The 21,817-nt window shown below is 38.0% G+C and overlaps 1 protein-coding gene across 4 annotated transcripts in view; it reads left to right on the forward strand.

Moving 5' to 3' along the window:
• Positions 1-4,776: 4,776 nt before the first annotated feature.
• The window catches only part of LOC135218393 (ectonucleoside triphosphate diphosphohydrolase 5-like), a 68,679-nt gene continuing 51,638 nt past the window's right edge, over positions 4,777-21,817 (forward strand). Inside the window, exons 1-2 of one of the 4 annotated variants that reach the window (XM_064254689.1) lie at positions 4,777-4,911; positions 13,708-13,834. In XM_064254689.1, the coding sequence (XP_064110759.1) occupies positions 4,888-4,911; positions 13,708-13,834 (151 nt within the window). In that variant the 5' untranslated portion in view covers positions 4,777-4,887. Of the gene's footprint in view, positions 4,912-5,404; positions 5,707-10,853; positions 11,038-13,707; positions 13,835-21,817 lie in introns of those variants that run through there. The other 3 variants (XM_064254688.1, XM_064254686.1, XM_064254687.1) reach the window with 3 other exon arrangements.

Consider the following 21,817-nt stretch of genomic DNA (forward strand, 5'->3'; position numbering starts at 1 on the left):
GAGTGTATGTGTTTGAGAGAGAGAGAGAGACTCCAGTGCCACCTGCATAATACATCTTACCAGTTTGAAAAGACGTACTTGGTTTGCGTCAAAACTGATTGCCAGGAACGGAGAGCTATAGCCTAAGCGTCGAGATAACACCTGCCTTTAGAGCAGTCTTAAAATAATCTAAGGGAGAATTATGGAGAATATGATACCCTCTTCTTAATATAACCTGCCTTTTTTCCCGCACACCGAACCTCAGCTTCTCGATGAATTAGAAAATAGGTCTCGATGCGCAGAAATTGGACGTTGGTTGATTCGGTCCAATATCCGGAGCTATAGAAAGTATAGACTTAAAAACACACATACACACACACGCACACTTTCTACCGTGGAATTTAAGGATATATAATTATTAATATATATATATATATATATATTATATATATATAGATATATATATATATATATATATTATTAGTGTTGAAAGGGGCTGTCTCCCGAAAAAAAGATATTCATTACTGCCGCAATTGTAAGTACGGCAAATGCTGAATCATATAGTTGAATTCCCTGTATACACGTAATTTTCGCAACGTCAGCTGCTTCGTACACCCACACTCCATTCTCATCATCACACGAAACACACACACACACCCACACACACACACACACACACACTCGCACTGATGTTCACCCACATCCACATGGTAGTACTATGCATTCCGAACCTTCTTGGATGTTGGAGGCGCCATCTTTCCAGTAGGTGGTCACTGTAAACCAATTCATTCTCTTTCTTCTTGTAATGGCAACGAAAGCCCACCCAAGTCTAGGAGCGTTTTCATGTCCTCCGACGTTAGGTCAATTCCACCATGGTTTACAAAACTACTGCGAAGGTCCTCGTCGTCATTGGCTCGGTGGTAACTTTGCTCAGCATTTCCAACAATTCCTTGGTTTTCCTGCTGAATTTCATGGCATGTTTTTGTAGAAAAAAAATATAGTGTTTTTCTATCATTTTAGTTTCCAAATTGTATCTCTGTGTTTGAATTTTAATCGAAAAGCTTTTCTAAACCCAAATTAGTGGTTTCCCGCTATTTGTCAATCTTCCCACATCTGCACAAGTGTTGTTTCGCAACAAACACTTGAACCCCACAGCCGTTTCCTTGTCCAAATTAACACTGGTCTTTCTATGTCAGTATTTCATTCATCTATCTTATTTTCTCAACCCAGAGCTTACCATACACCTTCCTCAGTGAGCTAGGTGATTATATGTAATATATATAGTATATATAAATGAACTGAAATCAATTAGAAACTTCGAAATTTGTGATGCAAAATAGCTCCTTTGCCTTCGTAAAGAAACACGTATTGAGAGGGTCGGCTATTTCAGAGAGAGAGAGAGAGAGAGAGAGAGAGAGAGAGAGAGAGAGAGAGAGAGAGGAGAGAGAGAGAGGACAACCCTTTTATTAACTTTCATTTTCAGCCGCATCTCCTACAGGTGGCATAACGTGTGCGTGTGGTAACGGCCGCAAAATAGAAAAAGAAAATAAAGAAAAAAAAGTATGTCAGATCAACGAAAATATTCATCCTCGCATTAAAATTCATTTCGTTCCGCTCATTAGTCAAGGTCTTTTGGGAACCAAATTAACCGCAAATCATTAAAAAAGATAAGAAAAAAATGACACTTAAAACATATTGCCTGTTTATGTTGCTAGTCACGTGTGTGTCAGGCCTGCCAACATGATGGGAAATTACGTTGGTGAGTTGGTGATTTGATGTCATCAGCTCACGCTATTCATAGCCACAAGGGAAAAATTCTCTCTCTCTCTCTCTCTCTCTCTCTCTCTCTCTCTCTCTCTCTCTCTCTCTCTCTCTCTCTCATATAACTGTAGCGGTTTCTCAACGTATTTCAAACGAATTTAATAGATTAAACGGCCCGAAAATTCACTTTCCAACGTCGGTTGAATATAGGGCTATAGGGTCACATAGTTTTCGTTAGGCCTATAACTGCTAAAGCGTCTACAATAAGCCTGTTGCTCTTAACATTTCATGAAACGGTTTTTAATCAGATATTAATATACTTGAATAATTTTACAAGAGCATTGAACTCACAAAATATGATAATGTATTGGCATTCGGGGACGTAGCCAGGAATTTAGTAAAGGGGGGGAGGTGGACTACTTTTTTGCATGTCCAAGAACCAGTATTAAGTGCTTCACCTGGTGAATGAAATAATATTAATACTAATAAGTCGATCACTTTGTCCACTGATATGATAATAATAAATCGATCACTTTGTCCACTTCTATTACAACAGCATTATGAACCTCCGTAAGAGGTGCAATACCCGCCAACCGCTCCTCCTTACTTATAGTAGATCTCATGGACGTTTTTTTTTCTCCTTATTGCTGAAAACGAGGTATAAATGCTTTAGAAGCTGCTTAACATTACTAAGGCAGTTGGATGGTTTTTCACGGTCCAAGCGGGAATGGAAGTCGTGCTTGGAATAGCTTGAATGTAAATGCTGGCTGAAGAAACAACAGATTCAATACGAAGATTTTCAATCAAAGATGGAAGTAACTGCCGAAGTTGGAGAACAGGACGATGCTCTGGAAACCTTGTTCTCATTTCTTGTAGAACATTGCCAACAATAGGATAAAAGACACTGATATGACCACCGCGAGTGGGTTTACCATCTCTCTCTCTCTCTCTCTCTCTCTTAATGGCTCCACTAAGGTTAATCGTTTGTGACTTGTTGGATTATCTGTTTGGTTTACACCACTAATCTTTCCCCCTTTTCCTTTGATATTGCTCTGTCTCTCTATATATTTTCTTTTCAGTTTTTCTTTCTTCGTAGATCTGTCATTTAGAAACTTCGACCATAAAGGGGCGGAGATATGGCCCCTGGCTACGCTACTGTATGCATTATAAGTTAAGCGCTTCCTGAATGCCGATAAATGTCGATAGTAATTGAACTTAGTCGTGTCCTAAACAATTTACCGTTACTCAGCTCTCTGAAACACACACACACACACACACACACACACACACACATACATACACACACACACACACACACACACACACACACACACATATATATTATATATATATATATATATATATATATATATATATATATATATATATATATATATTAACTTATCACATACACAATTGTTCTGTGCATTAGTACAATAACTAGAAGGACCTCATCCAAATAACCTGACAATGTTAACTGTTTGTCCGTGAAAGCTTGTAACTTTTTTTGAATAAATAAATTCGCTAGATACCATCCAGTTTGAATGAGGTTCTTTTAGTAATATATATATATATATATATATATATATATATATATATATATATATATATTATATATATATATATATATATAATAAAGTAAGAAGTTAAGACTATGATTATGGTGTCGTACTGTGCAACAATTAAGAAAGTAAGAGCATTTATCAGAGCACGTTTGATGTGGCAACAGTGGTACGGCAATGAATTCTCTTAAAGATTTTTGAAGGCAGGAGCAGACGCAAGCCAAGAATGTCCTGTGTTAGAATAAATAGTCTCTGTTATACTTAGGATACAAAAATATTAGTAAAAAGGAGAATATCAATTGAAGGTGTATGCCTAACTGTCTTTAAAAGAATCTTGTGGTTTGGAAGTTTTCTGTACAAACAGGTAACCGTTACTTGATTGATTTAATTCATGTTTCTACCCACGGGCCACTTTATTTGCTTAATCTGCTGTTTGCTTTAGTACTTGATTACGTTTCATATAAACGCAGCTTTAGAAACCTTAGTTTTCACTTTTCAGTTTTAGCGAAAATTTTATTGATCTGCAAGAGGAAGAAGAAGATGAAGAAGACAAAAGTTCCACCAATTAGATGTCTCTAGACCAACATCCCATTTTATGGCGCACTGTTGGGTGGTCATGATCATCAGTCTATTTAGCAGATTGCGATTGCATCACAGCTTTCTGCCATTTTTGTAGGTGACAGGGGCTTTGTGGCCCACGTGTGACGTGTTTTGTTTTAGTAATATTGAGGACATTCATAACCAATATCAGTCGTACAGGATAGATAGAACCATTAGTGTTTGTGCTCAACTCAAGTCCTGGTCAAAGCATCGATATTGATTTGTTTACTAAAAGGGTATTATTTATTACATGAGTTAGATTGTGCTTACTCTGTGATAGCATGGTACTACACGAGCATTTTGCGGTTATTAAAAAAACTCACCAAGCATTAGAAACTGCAAAAAGAAGAAGAAGAAAGCAAAATTGTATGGTGATTTTATTCAGAAAGTTTGTGCTAGCATCGTAGTGCTTACGTGCTATGTTTCTTTAATTTTTTTGTCCATACGTGTGTGTGTTTATTCCTTCTTCTCTGACTTCTTGAATCATCACATTTAATGATTCTTTGATGTTATATTTATGGCGAATCTCTCAGAATTTTGCATCTCACCTGGACAGGTCATCAGTACGTCATCGTATTTATCGTTGCCAATTAAGTATTCCAAGCAATATATGTCCATTAAGTAACTTTTAGCTGGATGTCGATGTGCTGTTAAATAACCCTGCAATTAGACAGGTGTTGGCGAATGCGAGTGTAATATTCTGGTCTCTGCTAAACCGAGGTACCTAGTACAGGGGTCTATATACTTTCTACGAACTCGACCTATCGGGTCGAGACTAGTATATAGTATGTACAGCACGATCTTCCTCCTCACTCCAATGGCAGTCAGGTGTCGATGCTCTCAAAAGCCACGAAACGCGATGAGGGGATATGTTTATGAACGTTAGTCTAAGGTAATCAAGGTGGGAGGCAGGTCATGTAGCTATTGGTGATATTATTCAGACTTCCTATGAAACAAGCAAGTTTATTCTGTGGAAAGAACGAAAATGGATATAGTATATTCATGTGGAGTGAGTATTAGCTTTTGCGTACGACCTTTTGCTTGTTTCTTTCACTGCGTGCATGATACCGCAATCATAATTGCTCAAGACTAACCATCTTCAAGTGCTCTCTCTCTCTCTCTCTCTCTCTCTCTCTCTCTCTCTCTCTCTCTCTCTCTCTCTCTCTCTCTCTCTCTCTCTCTCTCTCTCTCATATCTAAACATCAAAACGACCATATCTATGAAAACGACGATGTTACCAACGTGTGGTCGTTGATATCCTATTACGAAATCATCGACAACCTGATAAATAAAAGCAAATTCCATGTGTGCAACAAGACCGAAAATAAAGTAAAGGGTGTATTTAGATTATCATGAGTAAATTTATATTAATAAAATAATGGAAGAATTACCCGAATACCAACAGAGATATAAAGATAGGGAGAAACGTCTATAAATTATTTAGGAGAATCGAGAACAATCGAAGGCAGCGAACAGTTCCAACGTCACGAAGAAGATGACGCAATGGAATTAGACTGACGAAATAGACTAGAAATACGAAAAGTTATTTAAAAATAGAACGACATTCCGGCATTAGGAATTTAAAAAGGAAGGTGAGGCAAAAAGCGAACAGCAAAGACGACTGGGGCGCAGTGAACGATCCCACGGCACCATGGCAGATCGGTGACGGCAAGCAGGTCTTTTAGTATTACCTCTACCTTTCCTGTGGGCACCAGGTGCGCGGCGGGTCATTATAACAGGTCACATAAACGCAAGTGTTTTCGGGTCACACCTGTACCACATGGAGGGAGTCAGACATAGAAAGGCAAGTGTTTATTTTTTAATCCGGTCTGGGTGTGAGAATTTATTCCTAAGGGGGGATGGGCCTCCAATGTAAACAATCTCTCTTGGGGTTGTCAGTTTCTAATGTGATTATTTACGTCATTAACATGTTTGTTCCTCCGTCGTATTCGTTAAATTGTTTCAGATTGGTTGATTGTTGTTGTGGTTGTTAGATTGTGGGCGTAGGTAGTATACCTAAGTTATGACGTGGATATTATTAGGTAGTAGGTAGGTAGTAGGAAATTATTTACGAGTACTGTAAGGTTGCCGGTAATCCGATCGTAGAATGGCCTGAGTGGATTATATACCTAGCCTATAGTATAGGTAGGCTAGGCGTAGACGAAATAATAGTGACATAGATCTATATACGGTATCCTAAATAATAATAATAATAATAGTAATAATAATAATAATAATATGATAGTATAATAATATAGGCTAATTAAGATATGCTATAACCTAAGCAACTTATAGATCTATACTATATACGTAGTCTAAATAATGATATATAATAAAAAATATACCATAACCTAAGAGTCTTAGATTGTATACCTATACCTACTGCATATAGTATGTAGCCTAAATAATAATATTTATATGATAATAATATATATATATAATATATTACATATATAATATATATATATATATATATGTATATAAATAATAAAAATATTCTATAACCTCAATGGATTACAGATCTATATAATACATAGCCTAAATAATAATAATAATAATAATAATAATAATAATAATTATTATTATTCAATTTGGAGAAAGATAATTCTTTAAGTCCAATGACCCCAGTAGCTGAGGTTGAGTAGGTTAATAGGAAAGAAGGAATTTCTGAGAATTTAGGGATAAAATAGAATAATACTAATAATAATAAAGATCATTGTAATATAATAATAATTCAACTTGGAGAAGGAGGATACCTCATTCAATAAGCCCAATGACCCTCAGTAGCTGAGGTTAAGTTGGCTAATACAAAGAAGGAATTTTAGAGGATTTAAAGGTAAAATAGCATAATCATTATAGTAATGATCATTGTAATATAATATTATTAATAATTCAACTTGAAGAAGGATAATTCTCTAAGTCCAATAACCCCAGTTGCCAAGGTTAAGTAGGCTAATGCAAAGGAATTCTTTGCATTAGCCTACTTAGGTAGAGAATTTAAGATTGAATTGTTACAGAAATTTAAAGAAAATATAAGAGTAATAAATAAATTGGTGAAAATTAGTGTATTGTGCAAACCTCAAACTAAGACTTAACAGAACTCATAGGCTAGTTATTTTCCATAAACTTTTTTTTTTCAAAAGTGAAAACAATAAGTTCTTGGTAGTAAATTCATTTTTGAGAAACATTTTTGATTTAGTGATACTTTTGAATCCGAAAGCCACTATGGATTGGGGGCCAAATGTATTATGCTGTGTTTAGTACTGGCCCCCTGGGGGTTAATTAAAGTTGACCCCCAAAAAATAATTTAAATTCTTAATAAGCAACCCAAATACTAAAGGAAACTGTAATTTCCAAAGAAATACCAGACAAATTTATTACCTAGATCTACTGACTTCTGTTTAACCTGTGTATGTCAGTGTTTCAGTGCTTTTATTTCATATTTTGAATATTGGTCCCCTGTTTGGACTTCACAACTGACTTGTATTTTAAATTGTTGGACAAAAACTTGCGTTCATGTAATTATTTCATCCCTAATCTTATATTAATCTTACACTTATTTAGTTATGTTCATACTGTAGATTTCATAATTGTGGTCATCCTCGGCACTTAGATCTTCCCCAACCATAGCATTTCCTTCATAGTACTTGATACAGTTCACAGTTAATCAAAAGTCATGCCTTTTCATTTGCAAGGTTCATTACCACACAGGTTTCTAGCATTGTTTCAATGTAAATGATGTTTTGTTCTATGGTACCTCTGGAATTCCAGCCAGCAAGTTCTACCCCAGTAAGCAACCTCATATTCCAAATACGTACGACATCAACATATTTCCTATTTAACTGTACAAGTAGTTCTTACAGTGTGCCATTATGTTAATTGTTTTTTCTCCATAAAGAGGATTTTTTGATGCAAGATTTTAAGTGAAGTGAGTGATATACAGTTTTACATGAGATGTTCGCTAGTTCTTTAGAAATTTATATTGTAATTTTTGGTACAATTTATTTTACTGAATTTTTGTGAAAGTTAATTGGAAAAACAGATCAGTAAGAGACAAGAGACCGCTGTAAAATATGGTCTCTGTAGGATGTAAGTTTTCTGTGTACTGTACTAGAAGTATTTCATTGTAAATTTTCACCACCAAACCTCTAGTGTCATGCAACACAAGTGGCCTTTATGAATTTCACAAATCTTTGCCCATCACTGGCCTCCTATTTCATGCTGCAGTTCTCATCTGAATATGTTTTCATCTGAATATGTCTGGATCTTCAAGTTCTCATGATGGCCTGATAAGCCTAGCTGACACTGCCATTTACTCATTTTTTTACCATATATATAAACCCCCTCCATCTCATTACCTCTTCTACTGGTTGAATCTGCAGTACTGGATAATTTCCCTTATGACATTATCACTCAATGGTAACATCATACTCCTAAAGTTCCTCTTGAAACTTTATTCTTGGATCTACAAAAGCTTGTACGTATGTCTGTGCAGGGTTATCAACTATTGTACCGAGTTTAACTGGAGTCTTCTTAATCATATAGGAATTGTTCTGATAAGTGATTAACACACTGATGGCCAATGATGTTTGTCCTTACAGCTGCACAGATTGCACTGGACAGATGTATAATCTTGCTTGTCTCATGCAGTATTAATATATTGATTACCAAATCATATATAGCCTGTTCGCTAATTGATATGCCTTATTAGGTTTTTCACGAAACTCCAAATTGAGAGAACCTGTATTGCATAGCATCATCATTATCATTGCCTCCAGTCCCTCGTAACCCAGAGTCTCTCTTTGAGATATAATAGCACTCATGTCTTTCTTGTGCTTTATCTCCTCTCATCTTGAGGTTTCCTTCCTCATAGTTCTCATCCAAGTAGGTCTCTGGTGTTCCAACTTGTTTGGGGACAATAAGCCATCCATCTCTCACTCTTTCGTCTTTATTTATGTAAGGAATTTTGTAATGTCCCATATTCGTAGTACACTACGTAGTAATGTAAGTGACTGTACCCTGGCATCTGATGCCTCATAGTCTTCCAAAGAGCTTTATTCTATAATTGATAGAGTCTTTTGAGATAGTAGTTCCATTGTCGTACTGTAGTATGATTCATGTCTGTATAACAATACAGATCTTACTAGACTCATGTACAGTGTCATATCAACTTGATGGACAGATTGAGGTTTGCTCCCTCTGCTACTTAACATAATCCTCAAAGTATCAAAGACCTATACAATAGTGTACCGGAAGGTTCACTTTGATTGCCATTAGCCTAGTGCAATTCCGTATAAAGTATCTCATAGCCTGTCCTAACAAGTATTTTGTAATTATCATTCCATTTAAAGTATTTGATTACTTATCATTCGAATTCAGAGGTATACATATCTGCAAAATGAAATGCTTCTAACAATGTGTACATTAGCTGTATATTTACAAGATATGTATATGTAAAGTACTGTATACAAAACCCCCACAATATAAATAAAACATGTACATTGCGTATGTGTAAACATATTACCCCATATTCTTCATGAGTGAGTGAGTGAGTGAGTGTGTAGTACTACATTACTATTAAGTAAGCAGTACAGTATTGCAATAAAAATAATGTAGGTGAGAGAGAGAAGGTGTATCCGTGCTTGCTTGTTCATTATCCACCATCACAGGCATAGCCAGGAAAGTGTCACTCTACATGAGTGCATGTGTATTCTTTCACCTGCCAGCCTCATAGACATGTACAAGAAAGTCTGTCTATTATCTGATAACCCCATCATACTTACCAGATTTGTCTGGAGAGTACCAAATACTTTTTTTTTTTTTTTTTGGACTGGGGCAAGTCTGTTAAGTAATGACATCTGCTAAGCCGACGTTTGTTAATTAGGTGTCGGTGCTGCTCATTAGCTGTATAGGCAACAATACAGATCTTATGAGACTTCTGTATAATCCTACTTTCATTTGTAGTTTGATTTTCCAAATGTTGTTCAGCCGGCCCAGTACGTATTTGATATACATTTTTTTATTCTCTCACTAAATTCCAACTCGAGAGAATTTGCACTGAATATCACTGTTCCTAGATACTATGCTAATGTATAGGAATGACTCTTCCTCATTTATCCTTTCTCCATGTAGTGTCATTTCGTCCCTTTGTGTATGTTCTGTTCTCCTTATTTCCGTTTTCCATAGATTAATCTTTTACGTTCCTTCTCCTGAGATGTATGATGCATTTTGTTCATTAAGACGGCATCATCTGTATTTCCAGAGGTCAGTCTTTATCATTAATCCAGTTTAAACCTTCTCTTGTATCTCAAGACACTTTTTCAAAATGTTCGCTAATAGCAGAAAGTGAGACAAGACACTCTCTCTCTCTCTCTCTCGTAATGTTTTGTCTTAATTGACAAAGCTTCATTTGGAGTTAGATGTAATAGTCAAGATATTATTATTTGCCTTAATTGTCAAGAAATACATTGTCAGATGTTTATGCATGTTGATGAATATTGTGTAATGTATTTTTCATAACATGTATATATTTTTCAAACTAAACTAATGATAGACTAAGTTTCATCAAACCGATTTCCTTTGGAAATTGTTTGAGTTACAAGTGTTGGAGACACATGTTTCACCTGGTCGCGGCAGGCAGGTGTACAGCAGTTAGCAGCAGTTGCTTCACTCGCCGGTTCCCTGTCTTGTGATGTTGTATAGAAATCCTTATGCAGAGACTTATTTTTTTTATCTCGGACATAAGTGCTGATGATTGTTTTGTTTGTGGTAGGAGGTAGCTTACGTATTGGGGAAAATATGTTTGTGATAAAGTGATGGTTCAGTGATCTCATTATTAACGATTACTAATGTGTTTGTGATGTGGTAGTTGCATTATCATTTTTCTTATATAAGTTTTTGTATTCTCGTGCAAGGAGTAAAAATTTGTTGAAAGTCTGTTACATTTTGCTGGTGAAGCAATCTGTGGCACTTCAAGATTGTATTATAAGATATAATTTTCTGTGATTTATCCAAAAAGATGATTGAAAACAACTGTTTTGGTTTGAGGTCGAGGAATGTTCATAAGCCACCAAACGTACCAAAACCTCCGCTCTTTGATGATTCCGGAGAAGCTTGCTTTGTTGATATAGAAATGGTATGGGTGTGATTTTTTTAAAAGTTTCCATTACTTTTAAATTGCCTGTGTTGTGTGCTTTTTGTGAAGTGCATAGACATATTGCAAATATTTTTGCAATGTTGCTTAACCCAACAGCTGAATCTATCCATTGGAAGCATCAAATGTATATTAGTGCAACATTTCTTTGAAATGTACATGCATGTTTTGCATACATTCACACATATTGCTATTGTCAAACTATTTGTATTCTGTTCAGAACACATGATCAATAACATCAAAAATATTTGAGTAACTGGAGTTATAGTATTTTTTCTGGCTGTATAAAAACTTCTCCTTATGTCTCCATAACCTCCAGAGAACAAAATGACCATTGGGTAAATACAGCATAAATGAACTTAACCAACAGAATAGGGAATTAGCAGAAAACTATTAAAAATTCAACATTGCAGATGCACCTGTTCTGTTTAATATAATAATAATAATACGTAGTAGTAGTAATAAATGATGATAATACATACGTAAGCCTGTGAGTAATCATCACAGAAGTCTGAAGATCGAATATCTTGAACTGAAGAAAGCGTAGAGTTTGAACTTGAGATCTAGGTTAGTGGTTAAAAGCTACAGATATATATATACCCCTACCAGCCCCCTGTTGAAGGCATGCCAAGAATGTTCTAAGGTAATCCATTCACTGCACATTCTGTGTGTTGTTTTCAAAGGACAACAATAGTTTTTTGTTGTTCTGCCGTACCACGTGTTATGATAAAGAGTACGTATTGTCTAAGTTATAGTGTGTGTTTTCAGAATTCTACTCTAAAAAATATTTCTCCTTTTCCCTGTGGATTGTTGAGAGAGATTTCGGCATACTGATTTTTACTTTCAGTTTGAAAAATTTGGAACTAAGTAATTTATAGACATCCCAATAATTGTTTTGTAAAATTTACCTATCAACAATTTGTTATGGATAGAAGTAGCATGAATATAACCAGGTTGCATTTTGTGATATTGTATGTATGTTTATATGTATGTATATGTAATCTGTCATGTTTGTGAGAACTATGGCCCCTCTTATTGAGACATTCTTTCATTTGATGTCAAAAATGCTTGAATTTATTAACTGGCTCATTTGCCAAATGGCAATCCTATAAAGTGATGTCGGTAGGCTTTTGGCATCGTTCCCAACTGAGATGTTATGAGGTGGAATTCTCTTTGTTTCACATGTGACTGCACTTGGCATTTATTAGTACTATACTGTATTTTGGTAGCCAGTATAATTGTACGCATTAAGGTACTCTTACAATTATTTTCATTATTTACTGGTAAAAGATTTAAGTCTTTTCTCATAATGGGTTGGCTTCATAGAAAAGATGACTATTGTCTTTGCCAAATTCAAACTTTTACTTGCTGGGTAGTGGGTTAACTTCCTGTGTAGATCACATCCACATACACTTCATGCACCCACACAGAAGGGTCATCAGTATTTTGCCAAACTTCATCCACACAGACACACACACACACTACTCTGTTCACTCTTACACTGTAGCATTTTCTAGGTAAGATGACTATTATTATATTTGCAGCAGCTGTTTCAGCTTTTCTTGCTACATGATAGACCCATCCCAAAGGAAACTGATCCATCTTTTCACCTGTGCTAACCTACACTGCCACTGCTATGTGTATCCACATTTTCCACCCATTCAATTTTCCATATCCCCTGTATCAAGGGTTCTCAACCTTTTGATGACTCTAGACCCCCAATGAATTTCCCGATATGGTTACATACCCCCTTTGCTTAAGTCTACTTAAGTCCTATTGTTGTCAATATAATTTAGTATAGTACTTAGTTTAATACATCCTTAGGTATGAATAGCTAGGAATAGAACAAGAAAATCAAAAGCATTTATAATTTTATATAATTATTTATTTACAATATGTACCCATGTATACATTGACACATTAAAATAAAATAATATACAAATATCCAGAGATCAAGGCCCATACCCCCAGCATTTGATTTTCATACCCCTGTTAAGTCCTGCTCTGTATCATGCAAAAAATTCGTCCCTACATAATTTTCTTTTCCAGACTTAGTTTCCATAAAGGAAAATCAGGTTAGGAATTCTTTCATAGATTAAAACCTTGGCTTTCCTAAACACTCCGAGTTTCCTCCAGATCTTTTGCATATGTTGTGATACATATCTTGTGGTTTGCCTTCTCTTCCATCCAACCTTCATCTGATATGCTTATTCCTAAATACGTGCCGAAATTTACTGCGCTAGCATTCATTCACCCTTGTAATAATGTTACCCTTGCTTAGGTTCAGTCTAAGCTTCTCTTGCTGATACCTTCAAATTTATTCACTAGTCTTCATAGTTTCTCTTCAGTCCCCAATCAACACCTTTTTCATCTGCTAACTTCAGTCTCTCCACACTCAATTCACAATTCATTTTATCTGACAGTTTGCACTGTGGTTATAAGTGGTACATAGTGATGGGTTGTGTATTGGAACAATTAATGTTGTTTTTAGGAAAAAGTAATGTTTCCCATCATGGCAAACTAGTGAATGTTTTTAGCTTTTCTGTATGAAACATCCACTGATGTTTTGCAGTACACATTTGATATGTTGTTGCTCTCCCTCACATTAAAGTAAATGGCTTTAAATCACATTTAATTCTTTTTTGTCCACAGTCGGGGTCAGACATGAGTGCCGCTGCCAAAAGTGTCCGGTCGTCGGGAGCAGTCCACAGATCATTCCGTTTGGCTAGATTATTTTTTTACGCCGTTCTGTTTTCGCTCACCACGCTCGTCATACTTGGTTAGTAATGTTTTACAATACATTATTCTGTAGTAAGTTAGGCAAAATCATTTGTGCATGGGAAATGTAATATTGAAGTTTAACCTTACAGTTGTACATTTTAAGAATTTTTGTCATTAACCAGCCCAAGTAGACATGTACAGTATATTGTTAGTATATTTTATTGTAAATTATACTAGTTAAATGAGACCAGTTTCTTAGGTTTCAGAAGGATTATCCTGAATGGGGTAAATATTGAAGAATCGTAAAGTTAAAGAAGTTAGATAGTCAAATAGAAAGGGTATGAATGAAAATTATGGTGGCAAGCAATGTAGCTTTGGCTGGAGGAATGCTGGAAACGACCTGCAGCAGGGAAATGGATATATAAGAATACATACCTAGATATTGAACCAAAGAGCTCTCAGGAGCTGCCAATACTACACTCTTTATTTGGATTAACAGATACTCTCATTCACCTTGGCATTTTAGGGATACGAAATCCTGGTTTTCAGATGGGTAATTAATTATTTTTTTCTTCCTCCTAATGTGTTTTTTGTGTGTCTCTATGACTCATATAAGAAAAAAGATATGGTAGCCATAGCATCAACCATGTAGAAGCAGCCTGTGAGATAGTAGTTTTTAAATGGGAGACTATTCAAGAATATATGAAGAAATTGCTTCAAATTCCTGGGAGTTTTAAGGATAGTCCCTTAAAGCTGTGTATATTCGCACTAATGCAACTGGAGTTTTCTTAATTCTTCTTCTTCATTGGTAGAGTTTATAGTGCCATTTGAAAAATCTGAATTCTGAGAGTGAATGGTTGGAAGGACTGCTCAAACTTGTTGACACTTAAGTTCATGGTTAGAGGAGGAGCTACCAAATCAAATGACAAAGCATGTGGTTAGAGGAGGAGCTAATTTAGATGTCAGTCCTTAACTGATATTTTCATATAGAAGAAAGGAAAGACTAAAACAGAACCTGATCCTTAGAAAGTGGATGATGATTTTGTAAATGGAGAAACTGTCACGCTGCTAACATTACAAATCGTTATTTACCGCAGACCACTTCATGTAACTAACTGCTGCTGACAAGGCAATTTGAGATTCAGGATATAGTCTGCTCTTGTGACTAGATATCGATAGTATTTTGGAAGCCAGTAGTATATTGGTATGAATCATATTTTTTAAAAGGAAAATAACTTTTACAAATATTGTCCTCTTATCACAGTTACACTAAACAACACATGGCCCTTAAAGAGTATTGGGCATAGCACACAAAACTCTCTGGACCGTGTGTCTGTTGCCCTTGGAGTGCAGGAGCGTGTTATGCAGTTATCATAGATGCAGGTTCCACCGGTTCAAGGGTTCTGGCATTTACATTCTTCAAGAGTTTAGCAGGTATTGGTATGAATCATATTTTTGTTCATGAATCTTACCTGCCAGATATATATATAGCTGTATTCTCCGAAGTCCGACAGAATTTCAAAACTCCCGGCACACGCAGTGGTCGGCCAGGTGGTAGTACCCATTCCCGCCGCTGGGAGGCGGGCGTAAGGAACCATTCCCATTTTCTGTCAGATATTTTTCTGTCGCCAGTGCAGACAACAAGTGTTTTCTGCACCTCCGTCATTGGATTTTGGAACTCTTTTGGTCACTTGAGTATCCCGATTGATTTTTGGTTATTTGATTAGGATCGGTGGTTAGGCATACGCTAATTGTGGATTGTTTTTATTTTGGCTTGGTTTTTCCTTAAACTTACGATGTCTGGATTTAGTTCGACTAGGCCAGAGTATGTTGTGTGGAAGAATGCAAGGTTAGGCTACCGAAAACTTCGGTAGACCCTCATACAGTGTGCGCGAATTGTAGGAAACATGTTTGTATGTTTGATGACCGCTGCAACGAGTGTGAAAATATGTCTGATTCTGCGTGGAAGGCTTATGAATCATAGGTACGTAAACTAGAACGTGATAGTGTAAGGAGGTCTTCCTCCAGGCGTGTAACACAAGTTACCCGTCCAGTAGAATTTATCCCTCCAAAGACCTGTGATGCCTTTGGGCCCTACAATAGTGTCTTTGGAGGGTAATACCCTATCTGTGATTCTTAAATCTTTGCGTAGCCTGGAATCATGTTTGCATTGGAAAGTTTTAGTAGTGTAGTGAAGTATAGTGAGAATGCCATGAGTGTTCATTCTATCGCGTACGCGTATGATTTCTCATTGACAAAACACTACCACGTGATGGCTCTCCCTACCTCGGTGAGGCAGAATGTAGTAGGGAGGTAGCTGTCCAAGTGTCTAAAATACTCTACGTTTGTTCATAAAACTTACCAGTCAGATATATGTATATATATACTGCGCCGGGTAAAGGTGAACAAGCGATGTTGTATCATAGTAATATTATTTTTGCCCTTACGTCATATTACTATCAAGCGGTTGTATGGTTCAAGTTATATACTCATACCATAGTTACTCCTACGGAGGACAACCGAGAGTACGATTATTCTTATTACATTTAATCGGTTCTCCCTGCAACTATTCAGGGGTTGCCGGTTTCCCTATTTTTAAACATTTAAGGTATTGTTATGACAATACCAAGTTAGCCTTTTATATTTAGCAAATTCAGTTTCGCTTAAATATACCAGTTTGATGGATTTTGGTTTCTGCTCTATAATGATAGTAAACCTATTCATTCGTAGTAATGGTGTAGGTGGCAACTCAGGCAGAGCAGTGCGAGAACGACGAACGTTCTCTGAGTCTGCTGTCACTAATGCGTAATGCCAGTGCTCAGTTCCATCTGATTGTCTGCCATGCGCTATAGGTTACGTCTCTCTCTCTCCTGCGGGATTGACGGACTAACCATATTTCTACCCTACAATCACGGCCTTAGCCTCGGGTTGAGGGGAATTCTAGCATACATGGCTGAACATCTTCACTTTGCGAGAATTTTTTCATAAAAAAAAAAAATAAATAAATAAATAAATAAATAAAATATATATGTGTATGTAGTATGTGTGTATATATATATGTATGTGTATATGTATATATATATATATATATATATATATATATATATATATATATATATATATATATATATATATATATATATATATATATATATATGTATAGATATATATGTGTAAATGTATGTGTGTGTATGTATATATATATATATATATATATATATATATATATATATATATATATATATATATATAATATATATACTATATATATATATATATATATATATATATATATATATATATATATATATATATATATATATATATATATATATATATGTATTAGACCTTTTTCGGTTCTGTTTACCGCATGGTAACAGAATTCTGTCCGAGTCTACAGCGGCATAGCACACATGATTTCCCTCGAAACAAGAATGATGTGCAAGAGATGCAGTCAATTAGCTCGCCGAGACGTCCCTTGCTCGATTATGAAGGGGACTCCTTCCGCTGCCAAATACGACAGCGCCGAGCGTGACGCTCGGCAGGATGCTCGGCTGGACGCACAACGTAATGCTTCTTCAGACATTCGCCGAGAATCAGAGAATAGTAATGGATCTCAGGAAGGAGACTTTTAGGAAGAAACAAATGAACAATCTTCTACAGTGTCTTCAAATTACTCCTGTTTAAGTGAAACGCAGCCTTATTAGGGAAGGAAACATGCTCGGTGAGGAAATGAATGAATTGCAGGGGACCTTTTCCTCGCTGGAGAAGTTTGTTTTCCCTGAATAGACTGAAATTCACACCTCCCCAGTTTTTCCTGCAGAAAAACTGGAATAGCATAGATGATCTAGAAATGATTCTGAACATCTCTCATAGTCAAGATTCGTCTATAGGTGATGTCATGGCTCATAATCTTATAGAATTTGAATCTTGAAAGATTACTTTTGTCTTCAGAGACGTCCTCCCCGCGCAGGAGTTGGAACTCTCGGAGGGTCTCGCTCCCTCTGAGGAAATCGAAGACGCTATATGTCGCACAGGCGGCCGTCGTCTTTGGTTCCTCGGAGGGGGACGCTTCTCGTCCGTTAGCTCCTTCTGCTTTGCAGTCGTCTCCTGGGCAATTGGAAAACTTTCCGCAGTAAAAGAGAGCTAAGATGTATGATGTATGGTCTCAGGGAGGGGGACGCTTCACGTCCTCTCTCTTTTCTACTGGTGTGCGATCTTCACCGGAGAGGACGTCTTCCGATGAGTATGCTTTTGAGCGCTTCGGTCGCTCCAAAGATATATCCTTGGCGGTCCATGTGAGAAGGAGGAGGGCTTCCCCTCGCCCATCGTCTTCTCAAAGGATCAGCCTTTTGCCTGAGAAGGAATGTTCTCCATCGAAAAGGATGATTGTGTCTTTGCAACAACTTGTTTCGTTGATTGCAGTGAGAAAGGCAAAGCCACATCACAAGAGGAAGGATGATAGGCTGCCAATCAAGAGTCCAGGCAGTCCCTTCTCCTTCTCCTCGTTCCGCTCTTTCGCCAGTTGCCTTGCTCTCTAGTTTTCATGCAGCTCTCCAGAGGTTGTCTAGAGAGCACGGTTACCATCTTCCCGAACGTGTGTCAGTTGAGAAGAAGAAGAGGTCTTGGTTCGATGGCTTCGAGCCTCTTTTGAAGAATAGTTTCAGCCTGCGGCCCCTCAGTCTCCTCCTTCGCAATTGTTATCTTCGAAGGACGACTGGCTCATTCATGCCTCCACTCAAACGCGGTGTCTGAAGGATTTTCAAACAACTTAATCGTTGGTGAAGTCCCTGGAACTACTGGTGAATTTCGAAAAGTCACATCTGATCCCAACCCAATCCATCGTGTAACTGGGGATTCAGATGGATTCAGTGGCTTTTCGAGCTTTTCCGTCCCAGGGACGTCAGCAGCAAGGCTTAGACAAAGTGTTAGCCTTCCTAAGGAAAGATTCGTGCTCGGTGAGGGAATGGATGAGTCTAACTGGGGACCATTTCCTCGCTGGAGAAGTTTGTTTCCTTGGGGAGACTACACCTCAGACAGTTACAATTTTTTCTTAAGTACAATTAGAAAGAAAACAAGAATCTACACATGATCTTGGAAATTTCAGGAGAGGTAAAACATCACTTGAAATGTTGGCTAGATCCAGTGTAGCTGTCGGAGGGCGTGTCTCTCAAGCTTCAGAGCCATGACCTAGTGTTGTTCTCTGACGCATCCACCACGGGATGGGGAGCATCATTAGGGGGAAAGAAGTGGCAGGCACCTGGAGAGGGGAACAGGTGTCCTGGCACATAAACCTAAAGGAAATGGCAGCCATCTTTTTAGCTCTCCAGTTTTTCCAAGAAAAAGTCTCTCATCGAATAGTCCAAGTCAACTCAGACAACACCACAGCTCTGGCGTACTTGAAGAAGTAGGGAGGAACACAGTCTGTCCCTTTTTGCTCTGGCAAAGGAGATCTTGCTGTGGCTAAGGGCACTGGACGTCATGATCCTTACGAAGTTTGTAGCATGAGTAGAGAATGTCTGGGCGATCTCCTCAGCAGACGAGGTCAACTTCTGCCAACCGAGTAGACTCTGCATCAGGAGGTATGCCAAGAGCTGTGGGGGTTATGGGGACGTCCGCTCGTGGATATCTTTGCGACGTCCAGAACAAAGAGGCTTTTCCACTGTACTGCTCCCCAGTACTCGACCCAGCTGCAGTGACGATAGACACACTTCTCTGGGACTGGACGGGGATGGACCTGTACGCCTTTCCCCGTTCAAGATCTTAGGGGAAGTCATGAGAAAGTTTGCGGTGTCGGAAGGGACAAGAATGACTTTGTTCGCCCCGTTCTGGCCTGCGAGAGAGTGGTTCACAGAGGTCATGGCCTTTGCAGTAGACTTCCCGAGGACGCTTCCAGTAAGGACAGATCTACTCAGACAGCCCCACTTTGAGAGGTACCACAGAAGCCTCTTCGCTCTGAGTCTGACTGCATTCAGACTATCCAAAAGTTGGCCAGAGCGAGATGCTTTTATACGTCAATGGCGAAAGCTATCGCCAGTGCAAGAAGAGCGTTTTCCAACGCAGTGTACAATCAAAGTGGATAGTCTTCAGGAGTTGGTGCAAGAAGAAAGGCATTTCCTCCACCACGACCTCTGTGAGCCAGATTGCTGACTTCCTTTTCTGAGAAGGGATCTAAAACTTGCAGTCTCTACAATCAAGGGTTATAAGAGTGTGCTTTTAGTTGTCTTTAGGCACAGAGGCCTGGACTTGGCGGACAACAGAGACCTTCACGATCTCTTGAGATCTTTCGAAACGATGAAGGTTCAACAACCCAAGTTTGCCGTCTTGGAACTTGGATGTAGTTCTGAAGTTCCTCATGTCCAGTCCATTCGAACCTATGCATGAAGTGCGAGCTTTTATGAATTCTTGGTTCCATAACAATATGTCATAAAGGACATATGAGCTGTCACTTACGGGAGATGCAATTCTGTGTTGACCTCCCGTTACACGAAGGATGTCAATTCAACCTACAAGAGATCCTTTTCTCTTGGTTATTCGTGTCTGCGGATACGTTGCTGGGATAGGGAGCCGACACTGATCCTTAACTAGTGAGTTAATTTTTAGTTTAACTCTTCAAATTAAGCGCTAACCCTCGTGTTAGGATCAGGTGATCGGGATCGGTGTTGTGCTCCTTAATTATGCTAATAGGCATAGGTATATGGTCATATGAGTGGATTAGCACCCATTGACAAATGCCAGTTAGGCTTTGCCGAGTAAGTGGATAAGACCCCATCGGCAAACCCACAAGAACTCTTGCCCATAGGTCACATACTCGCTGAGGCTCTTGAGACGAAGCAGACTCCTAAGCAATAGCTAGGAAGTCAACCCTCCGTCTGAAAAGATAGGAACCAAGGTTTATAAGAGGTCCTTCTGATAACTTGTGGTGTTTGGTCAGGAAGCCAAGGTTACCAGTGTCAAAGAATGCTTTGGCTTTTTTCTTGAGGGGCACCATCAAGGAAGTGCATTCATCCTGTCAAGACAGTGATATGAAAGTGTTGAAGGTGAATGCGCATGAACTGAGGGCTATTTCTACGTCGGTAGCCTTCCAAAAGAACATGGCACTCAATGACATCTTGAATGCCACATTTTGGCGTAGTAATTCAGTGTTTGCCTCTCACTACCTTCGGGAGGTGAGGATTACATACGAGAATTGCTACTCTTTGGGCCCATATGTCGCAGCAGACACTATATTGGGGACAGAGAGTAGCACTCTTCCTATCTTTTAGAAAATAATGTTAGTTTGGACTTTTTAATTTTATTTCTTTTTATTTTTTTATTTTTATTATGTTTATGTAGGTGTTTAGTTTTTGTGGTCTTGGGTAGGCTGCCTTAGGCGGACTTCCCTCCATTAGCCTTGGTTATACGAAGTTTAACCAGATAGGCTAGGTCAGGTGGTAATGTTTTTGCTTCGCCCTCATAGTAGGGTAAAATGTTTTTGTCACAGTGGTGGTCACGCCCCCATTGACAAATCATCTGGAGCGCACCAGCTACATAGGTCACGTCCTTGCTGGCACCTCCAGTGAAACATTAACAGCATTCGGTGTCTAAACAACACCTATATGATCTGTCACATTGTGGTCACGCTCCCCGTGACAGTTCATTAGAGCGCACCAGCTACACAGGTCACGTCCTTGCTGGCACCTCTAGGAATGCAGTACCGAAATTGGAGGTCTATAATATAGGATCTAGTTGCATTGTGGTCACGCCCCCGTTGACAGATCCTCTAGAACTCAACAGGTTCACAGGTCACTACCTAGCTGGAGTCTCTAGTAAAGCAGAAGCAGACTTGGGTGACGGTACTCACGAAGTCAGCTATGCTAACAGTTAAGGAACCAAAATATCAATCATATATATGAAATTGTTTCCCAAAATCGAATCTGTCTCCCCCTTCCTCCAAAGGTGGGATTCAGCTATATATATATCTGGCAGGTAAGATTCATGAACAAAATGATATTGTTATGATACAATAAAGTTTGTTCATACTTACCTGGCAGATATATAT

Source organism: Macrobrachium nipponense, chromosome 9 (genome assembly GCF_015104395.2).
Source record: "Macrobrachium nipponense isolate FS-2020 chromosome 9, ASM1510439v2, whole genome shotgun sequence".
NCBI lineage: Eukaryota > Metazoa > Arthropoda > Malacostraca > Decapoda > Palaemonidae > Macrobrachium > Macrobrachium nipponense.